The following is a 10255-nucleotide window of genomic DNA, read 5'->3' as shown; positions in this document are numbered from 1 at the left end:
TCATGGCAGCCTGTTCACCACTGGCTGTGGTCAGAGCTACTTTTGCTGGTTCCAAGCTCACGCCCTCTTGGAGCAGGTCGGGGTGTGCCAGGGTGACGGTGGACCCAGTATCCAGCAGGGCATAGCAGGGGGCGCCGTCCACTCGTAGCGCCACATAGCAGTCATTGCGCCCAAGGTGGCCTGGTGTCAGTTGAGCCGTGGGCCGGCAGGGGCGGATGCTGTTGACCTTGGGGGTGGCGTGGTCAGGGGCAGTGGGTAGAGGTTGGCGTTTAGTGCGGCGAGAGGACGATGGAAGGGGCATTGCAGGGTGCAGTGAAGAGGGTGACGAAGTGGATGAGGAAGAGCATGGGACGTTATTTGGGGCCGGTGGTGTCCCTTCTACATCGGTCCCATGTCGTTTCCCAGCTGTAGGGAAGGAGAGGTAGGAGAGAGGGTGCCGCAGTTGTGCCGGAGGTGTCCCCGCTGTCCACACCGCCAGCAGATGCGGGTCTCAGGCTTCCCGGGTAGGCTCTGATCGTTCCTGGCATCTGGTGGCGGCTCCAGCTCCATGGAGCGCATTGGGGTGCTTTGGATGCGGCGGGTGCTGGCCCGAGGAGGATGTTTGGCAGTGCTGGGGAGTGGTGACTGTTCCCCCAGGACGACTTCAGCTAGCTTGGCACGGGCGAGGGCAGCATCGAGGGTCTGGGGTGTATCGAGGCGGACCTGGTTGCGTACAGCACCGGGGGTGAGCCCATGGAGGAAGGCATCAGTGGCAAGCTCTTCCTGTATGGCTGTGGGGAACTCAGGGTAAGCTTGGCGGGCCAGGTAGCGGACATCGGCGGCGAACTGGCCCAATGGCTCTCCGGGGAGGCGGAAGCAGTCTTTAAGCTGCTGGCGCAGGGTGAGGGGGTTTTCAGTCCCGTCAAACCGACAGTCCAGGGCCTGGACAACAGCCTCATAACTGCGCCTTTCCGGTTTACTAACCTCCAGCAAGGTGTGGAGGGCCTCGCCTTCTAGGGCCGCGATGAGTCTATCAGCTTTACGCTTTGCATCCCAGCCATTAATCTCAGCCACGAGTTCAAATTTAGTCCGATAGGCCTCCCAGGACGCTTTCCCATCAAACCCTCCAATTTTCAATTCTTTCTGGCCCTGGGCCTTGTCTGTTTGTGCCTGCACTGTCTCCTTTTGCGCTACGGCCTGGTCAGGGGAATGTAGGGACGGCGCCTGAGCCATCGCAGGTTGCACGTTATAACAGTCTTCCCCCCTACCGCTATCGGAGCGGTGCTCATACCGGAGCCTATCTAATCTTTTCCCCAATACAGTCATACATTCATTAACAGTCTCGTGACACACAGGCTGGGCTTTAATTATTGGCAGCACAGTGCTTAATTCCTCTAGGCTCAGTTCTTTGATAAGGTGTAACATCTGTGCTGCAGGCTTACCCGTATCTCCGCTTCCGGTGTAGGTCGCGTTGTCCTGGTCGCCTTGTGTCTCCAAATGGCCGACCTTCTGCCCCCCTACGTCCAGTTGCGTGCACGTGGCATGCGCAGGTCTAGCTGCTGCACCTGCAGCGTTCTCCTCCCACGTGGCGTATTCCCGTCTCCACAACTCCACCACGTCCTGCATCAGACCCCTCTTTTCCAATTCCTGTCTCACTGTGGCTTTCCTCTGTAGCTCGTCCAGTGTCTTTTGGACGCTTTTCCCCTCCGGGAGGATCCTTGGAATAGCCCCCAGCCGTTGCTCATCTGTCCTAGTCGGTGGCGATGTCATTTTTTTTTTTTTTTTTTTTTTTTTTTTTTAGCGAGTGGGTTCTAATCCCACTTCTGACACCAGTGTAGCGATTTGCCGTCGCTATGAGACTTATTTTAAAATAAGTAATAAAGAAACGGTTCTAGAAGCCATGTTAAGGATAATAAAACAGCCAGTCGTTTATTTCTTTTGTTTTGTTAACACAGTTATACAGGACTTTGTCGGCCCAGCCCCACGCCAAAATAATAAACCCTACTAGTGTCTATGCCTACCCACTTCACTTTCACAGCAACAGCGGATACCTCTCACACACAACAGGGGTATTCAGTATATCAGCGTAATCGGCAATCTATCTAAACTGGCGAATTCGTCTTTAACAATAACAGGTTTTCGATCACCCTCCGCTCCGTCTAAATCCACCCAAAAAGTCTCTCCGAGCCTGCTGACGTCAGCTCCCATCGTCCTCATCCCTCAGGGCTAAACCAACCCTCGAAGACGAGGAGGAGAGAGGGGGGGGGAACTGGCTAATTCCCTGTAACAAAAGAACTTCCTCAATTAACTTCCATAAACAATGACACAGCCTCCCTATACACCCACACACTCACCCCCTAAACTACGGTCCCCAAACGACCTTCCCACCCTGCATTCACACCCTTATACCCTCCCCGTATACATTCTCTTAATGGCGTGGCCGGGCACACAACGCAGGGAATGAACAGATAACAACGCATTTACAATACTGCATCCCAGCGACTCTAGTCCAGCTCTCGCAAAAGCCAGGATCGCTACAGTATTAATGGGTAATTGTATGTAAAAATAATGTGTAAAAAAATAATGTAATTATATGTACAAAACTGTGTAAAAAACAATGTAATTGTATGTAAAAATAATGTGTAAAAAATGAATGTAATTATATGTAAAAAAAGTGTGTAAAAAATAATTGTAATTGTATGTAAAAATAATGTGATATCTTGTAACAATTGTAAGTCGCCCTGGATAAGGGCGTCTGCTAATAAATAAATAATAATAATAATAGTGAAGCCGTGTAATTTGTAAAATTTTACCTGGATTTGGTTAAAGGTTGCATGGATATTTCTTTTTGTTACTTTCTTTTCACCTCACTGACACTTGACCTACTGTAGTATGTTTGGAAAGACACCAGCTTGTCTGATTTTGAAATCTCTCCTTGGGAAATAATTCTTATCAAAGCATTTGTCAGAATTGTACAAGTTTCTTTTTAGTATTTCTACATATATTGCAATGTTTGATAGTGTGATATAACTAGTCGTTATCGTGACTTTTATCACACTGTTTGTAACCTTAAACATCGTCTTCTAGTATCTAGTGCAGTCAAAGGAATTTGTCACACAACAAAGTTCAGGAAAACAGGGTGCTACCTGTATATTTACTTTTCCAAAGTCAATACAAAACAAACAAACAAAGTACTAATTTCAATTCGGAGTACTTAAGTTTAATTTCAGCCCCCTAGCTGACAACCGGACGGATGTTTACCAGTTACAAGCAATGAATTTATCAACACATAACGTTTTAAACCACACTGGTATTCACACGAGTACTCTCCTTGGGTCTCTGTTTGGGTCTCAGCCTTAACACCGACAGAAAACAAACATTCTGACCTGCTTATATACACACCTGCCTGCTTAACTACAGGCAGGCATTTCTAATTAAATTAGAGTCAGGTGTAATTCATTCTGGCTCGCTTCCATGGTATTCTGGGGGATGTAGTCCTGAACCTCAGAGACTACACCTATCCTCCCCCTACTCTGCCACAATCAATATAGATGTTATTGATTTGCCTGTCTCTTATGTCTATCAGTGAAGTTTGAAAATAACCAAGCTTTATTGAAAAGGCTTTGTCAATGTGGTCCCACAGTAATATGTAATGCCTTGGCAGGTTTTGCTAAGCGAAATTCGTTGGGATTAAACCAGCAGCATAAATCTGATGACATTATTTGAACACAGATTGACAGGGTGTTTTTACCCACTTCAGGCAACAAGAGGCAGTAAATATATTACATTATGCTTCATGACACCAATTATCTAACGGTTTTATGTCTCATGTAATTTAAGAAATGAGTTGTGAATGGTGCTACAGGCTCAAATGTTGGAAAGACGCGCTTGTCTGCATGGTGGAATGCCTCGTTACAGGATGTTCATTGGGCAATGTTAAAAACTAAAGGTCAGCTCATCAGTGCTTGTTAGTACCACAGTCTTGATGGACTTTTTCAATCTTCCTGATTGATTAGTTTCTACTAATATATGTATATTTTCCCCTCAAGCCACTTCATGGTGCAACGTTGTTTCACCCTGTAGACAGCAAAAGTGTGCTGCATTTTAATGAGCTCATTTTATATGTATCTTTTTGTGTTGGGAAAGTAGTTTTAATGCATACAGAATAACACATGGTTGATCCTGAAAGGAGAGACTTCTAGTAATGCCAGGTTACATTTTATAAATCCTTCTCAAAATCATGGTGTGAAAACTTGTGAGCCAGAGGAACAGGTCAGTCCTAGGGGATAAAGAGCTTGAAAAGGGTCTAGCTGAAGAGAATTGGGTGACCATGTGAGAAAGAAAGAAAATAAGAGTGAGTCGCAAGGATTCTGCAGAGATATTTCTTTCTAACAGATTCCATGTTTTGAGGTTAGAAGACTAAGAAATAGATAAAAGCAAAAGCGAGGTGCTTTTAAAAAGTGACTCCGTTCTACATTAAGTAGACAATGATTTTTCCCTTATAGACCTGCTAAACAGGACTGTTACTTGTCTCCCTGGTGCGAGGGTCAAAAACATTGAATTAAGAATGGACAGTCTTGTAAGGACCTATAATAAAAAGCCTGTGATTGTCTGTTTCTGGATTTTCATCGGTTGCCTGTGGCATTCCCCAAGGTTCTATACTGGGATCCATTCTTTTCTCTTTGTACATGTTACCGCTGGGTGAAATAATCTGTAAACATGGTGTTAACTTTCACTGCAATGCCGATGACACACAGCTCTATATCTCTGTGGTGGTACCCTGGCTGTATCAGCCTTAGCTGAATGCTTTACTGATGTGAAGAGGTGGCTGTTCCAAAATGTTTTACAGTTAAACTCTGATAAGACAGTGGTCCTGTTATTAGGTTCTCATCAGCAACTGGAAGCCACAACATCTCTAAAAATAGATCTAGTTAATTTGACCACAAAAATAGAAATGGAAGTGAAAAATCTATGGGTCTTACTTGACTCTGATTTCTCTTTTGAGTTGCATATCCACAATGTCACCAAAGTGTCCTTTTACCATTTGCGAAACATTGCTAAAATTAGGTCATTTCTGTTATTGTCTGATGCTGAGAAACTAATTCATGCTTTTGTATCTTCCTGACTTGACTATTGCAATGCACTATTCGCTGGGCTTCCGGGTCACGCCATAAATCGCCTGCAGCTTATACAGAATGCATCTGCTAGACTTCTCAGCAAAACGAATAAAAGAGACCATATAACTCCTGTGCTGGCTTCGCTGCACTGGCTTCCAGTGAAGTTTAAAGTTTATTTAAAATTTTTATTTCTGACATAAATAGGGCTTCTGTTTTTTGTTTTTTTTTATTAATTTCATTTTTTGGCGCTTATTTTTAGCTATTTTCGAGTTTTATGTAAATTGTTTTTTTCTCCAGGGCTTTTGCTTTTTCTATACTGTATGAAATTATTGTTTTTGGCTACTTTCCAAAACGCCTGGGCGTTTTTTTCTGTCAAAATATTTTTAGTAGTAACTCGACAGTTTTTGCACACTTAAGTTGTACCTTCTTTCCTTTGCTGTCCTCCACAAAATCCTTATGGTCACGAGCACATTCTTCTGGGGCTTTTGTGTTTATCCATTTTTTTTTAATATTTCGCCATAATTTGCAATTCTGTTTTAAATCCTCTGTATCTTAACTGTAATACAGCTTTAAATCCCGCGAACAAGCCTCCATAAATCTCGCAAGCCTTCATAAATCTCGCAAGCCTCCATAAATCTCGCAAGCGGAGTCTGCAATAGAAATGTAGGAATGTGCTGCACTGGGAAATGTTGTTTTTTTTAATGGGAAAGGGTTGGTCAACGTGAATTGAGTAATCATTTCCACTGATTTTCCAGTGTTTTTCGGTGTTTTTGGCTATAAACCGATTATATTTATTTTGTATCTGGGGTGTTTTATCGTTTTTTATCAGTTAAAACCGAAACTCAAAAGCCCTACTTATAAAGCACTTAAAGGCATGGCACCAGATTATATAAAACAGCCTCTAGTCACATATATACCTCATGATTTAAGATCAGCTGATGCAAGTGTACAAAAAAAGGGAGTGAGACTGAGTTTTTAGTCCCTGTGCTCCCAGATTGTGGAATGCACTGCCACCTCATATCAGAAGTCATGACTTTAAGTCAAGATTGAAAACTTCCTTTTTTAGATAAGCTTTTTTTTGCACTGCATTTTAAACTGTGATTATGTTTAATCTCTATACAAATGTATTATATTAGCCTTTTTAAACTGAAGTCTAAACTCTATTTTTCTTTAATTTCTATACACATGAATTGAATTCTTTTGTTTTGTACTGTACAGCGCTTTGATACACTTTTTGTATGAAAGACGCTATATAAATAAAGCATTGATTGATACAGTATGTAACGGGCAGTGTTGTGTGATACACTGGTGTTATGGATTCTGTCCTGTCCCCTGTCGGTGAGATGAGATGGGGTTAAAAGTTCTAACACTATGAATGCAGAGAAGCATGGCTCTTTTGCCTGGCTCTTTTGGTTAAGACGCTCGCTTGTGATGCACGGGGTCGCCAGTTCATGCCCAGCCTCTGCCCTATTACATAAACAAAACTTTAAAAAATAACTTTACTGCATTCCCCCTCTACTAAGCTAAACAAGAGGTCTATGCAGGCAGAGGGCAAACTTTTCAAATTAGCTGCTTGCGACAATGGAAAAAAAACATAGTCAACCATTGTTAAAATCCAATGATATCTGTTATAAAAATGCTTTGGTCATTTTTTATGATCTGAGAACCCTTACAAGCTTGCAGTACTGTGTAGCATGCGAACAACCGGCAGTGAATATGTCTCAAAAGAGCGGTGTTTGGAATTTTTAAAAAAATATCAGAAAACAACAATAGGATAGCTGAGTCGTGTACAGCAGAACAGACTTGATGCTACATTAAATCCAATGATGAACTAACTGAGTAGAATATTATTCTGATGCTTTAAAAAAAAAAGGTTGAATCCTAAATAACATTGATGGTTTAAGTTATTATTATTATAATATTATTACACAATGTACTTCAAAATAACCTTTTTCTGCTGATCTTGCTTAAGCTGAAACAGATGGGTCAATCCTGGGGCTCTGTGGAGAGAATTGCCAAGGACTGCCAACAATGGAGAACCTTTGTTGCTGCCCTATGTGCCAGTAGGCATGATGGGTATGAGTGAGTGAGTTGCTTAATCTGTTGGTTGCGGGTGTATTTGGCGGCATTTTGAAGCAGAAATTGATTATTGTGCCATCTTTTGTTAAATTTAACGTAAATTTAATATTATTATGACTTTTTTTTGGTTAAGTGAACAATTTAACAAAAGTTGTTGTAGTTGACATTTATTTCTACTGTACAATATAGGTAGATGTTATAATACGCAATGTTTGACAGCAAGTGGCTATAAAAATGAATGTCACGTTATATATTTTTTTCTACAGAAGTGTTTTTACTTGTACAAAACCCATTGAGACTGAAGTGGAATTCACCAGGGTTTTTTTTTACATGTCTTATAAAGTAATAAAAGCAATGTGGATAAGCATAAACTGTATTTTGTGCATTTCACAAAATAACTCATTAGATTCTAAAATGTGTTTTCTCCCCTGCACAGTATAGGTACCTAATTTTCCAAAACTGAGATGATAAGAAGAACCATTTCTACATGCATAGACTGTGGTTCATTTCCCTCACCATCTTCCCTGGCCTCTAGAAAAGCTTTTTGTTAGTGTTTGCAGTGCTTCTATATCTGAAACCGGAATAATGTTTGCGATCATTCAGTGGCATTATCTGTATTTCCTTCACACATGACTAGGTTTCACAAAGGTCAGCCTAGTCACATTATTAAAACAGCAGAGAAGGAAAGGACAGGATTGACATAGCCCTTCGTGTGACATGTACTTATTGTAAACACAAGAATGCTATGTATTAGGGTGTGTGTGAAACTTCCTGGGTTGAGGCAGCAGTCTTCTGTTTCAGGTTCTTGTGACCGATGAATTAGAGCGAAGTCTATTTCCCTTGTTCCTGCTCAGCGTTTCATGTGTGGGCTGAGGCTGCACCTGCAAAGGCTGCGTTTCAGACACTACCTATCCTGTTTAGCTCACTCCATTTCAAGACATAAAGCTGGTCTTTGTTCAGATGTTTCCACTGCCAGTGGCTGCCTCACTGAGAACCATCTGGTGAAGATAGAAAAACATTCCTTATAGACAGCTGTACAAGGGAAGGAAGAAATTTGCTTCAAAGTATGTGTGTGTGTGTGTTTATCTTGAGGTGCCATATCAGCTATTTATATCTTATATAAATAACTGATATATATTATTAAATTAATGAGGTAATGAGGTTTTCTATTTTAACAAAGTTGTAATAAATAAATAAATAAATAAACAAAAATTCAAATGTTTTTAATATTTAGGTGTGTCTCCATCTGAGGATAGGCTACTTTGTAATTTTTGGGAACATTTTAAACTGTCAGCTACTTTAAATGTTTTCTTTAACTATATTGTTATGATAACTTACTTTAATTTTGTTAACCTCAAATGTTAAGTCTAAATGTAATGTATCAAATGACATACAGCTTGTGTTCAAATAAAAACCTTTCAGCTTCCTCTCTTAAGCTGAAAGGTTCCACATCCCATTGTGAATACACCTTACCAACTGTTTATTGTCTATACTTATGTGTTCTTATTTCTTGAACAACGTCTGGTGTAATTGGGATGTTTAACATTTTACTCAGAAAAGTATCCATTTTATTTGAGATGAAAGATTTGGAGCTGGATGCCAGCATTTCTATGAATCATAAATAAGGCCCAAATACCATGACACATTTCACTTTCCAGTTTCTATCAAAATAATGATTTTCTGAATTCCAGATGACAGCCATGGTAAGCCCACATGAGAAATAAATCAATCAAAATGTAATTTATTTTAGCTAGAGGAGGGCAGACCCAAACTTTGCAAACATATATATTTTTATGGTTGTAAATAGTTTCTTGAAGGATATTATTATTTGTTTATTTAGCAGATGCCTTTATCCAAGGCGACTTACAGAGACTCGGGTGTGTGAGCTATGCATCAGCTGCAGAGTCACTTACAATTACATCTCACCCGAAAGACGGAGCACAAGGAGGTGACTTGACTTGTTCAGGATCACACAATGCAGCAGTGGCTGAGGTGGGATTTGAACCGGGGACCTCCTGGTTACAAGCCCTTTGCTTTAACCACTGGACCACACAGCCTCCTATGGATAAAAAAAATACATTTGAGAACTTTGTTTTGTTTACAAGAAAAGGAAAAGTTTTTCTCCCCTTTTTGGAAATGCATTGAAATCATGCATTCATTAACCCCCTGTGACAGAGATCGAATGAGTCTTGGTGTTAGATCTCCCACCCGATCTCCCTGTGAGGGTGCTGTGTAAAGGGAACAGAGTACCCTGGACTAAATGGGTTAGGTGGAAGTCGGCTATCTAGAAAAGGGGCGAAGCTATGGTACCCAAACTCAATGATCCGGACAGGAAACGGCGTGGCATCCGCGGATTGGAGGAGCAGATACGCTCGTTAACCTAGGGGTCATGGGGGAGGGTATATAGGGGTCGAAGTGTAAGCAATCTGTTCTTTTGTAAATGGTTAGAGAAAGACCTAAAAGGAGACCCCTGTGTTTTGCTGAGACCGTGAGTTTCTATAGACTGTTTCTATAGACTACTCATAACATGGTCCGGAGCTGTAGCACAAGCCAGCACCAACCCAGACATTCACGGAGGACTGTCTTGCACCACTGGCACTACTTCATTGTCACTAAAAACTGTGTTTGTGTTTTGTGTTTGGTGTTGGTGTGTAAAACTGGAGTTTTGGTTACGGGTCAAACCCGGGGATTACAAATACCGAGTGATACACGCCGCTGTATCACTCCAACATTATTATTTACAGGTGTTCGCCATAAGGCTCTGGACATTGTTAAAATATCAATAAACACCCTTGCACCTGGAAATCGTTGTCTGTCTGTTTGTATCCGCTCTGCATTGCACTCACCTGTGTTCACGTACCACTGTCACACCCCCCAACTCAGTTGCACAGGAAAAATCTTCTCTTTGCATAAAATCAAGAAATACTAGTAGTGACGTTTATATAACCACTTCGGTGTTTTTGGAAACCCTTTCCTTGCAACAATACAATTGATTCCCTTTTTAGAGATCTGTAGAAATCTTTTCATGAACAGGAGTCCAGCTCTATTGGAAAACAAGTTTGGACAGGTGATTGTGATGT

The 10255-nt window shown here is 41.5% G+C and overlaps 1 protein-coding gene across 2 annotated transcripts; it reads right to left on the bottom strand.

Annotated features, from left to right (window-relative positions):
- Positions 1–378: 378 nt before the first annotated feature.
- LOC131711380 (uncharacterized) lies at positions 379–9325 on the bottom strand. Of its 2 annotated transcripts, none has more exons than XM_059012610.1 (2): positions 9089–9325; positions 379–8173 (listed from the first exon to the last, which is right to left on the bottom strand). In XM_059012610.1, the coding sequence occupies exon 2, from the start codon at positions 1747–1749 to the stop codon at positions 379–381; it is 1371 nt and encodes a 456-aa protein (XP_058868593.1). In that variant the 5' UTR covers positions 1750–8173; positions 9089–9325. The 2 variants fall into 2 exon arrangements, with proteins under 2 accessions (XP_058868593.1, XP_058868594.1); XM_059012611.1 differs by having other exon boundaries at positions 9102–9325.
- Positions 9326–10255: the final 930 nt, after the last annotated feature.

The sequence above is a fragment of the Acipenser ruthenus genome, chromosome 3, assembly GCF_902713425.1.
Source record: "Acipenser ruthenus chromosome 3, fAciRut3.2 maternal haplotype, whole genome shotgun sequence".
NCBI classification, from domain to species: Eukaryota; Metazoa; Chordata; class Actinopteri; order Acipenseriformes; family Acipenseridae; genus Acipenser; species Acipenser ruthenus.
Note: the sequence above shows the minus strand (reverse complement) of the source record. Positions and strands in the feature narration are given on the sequence as shown.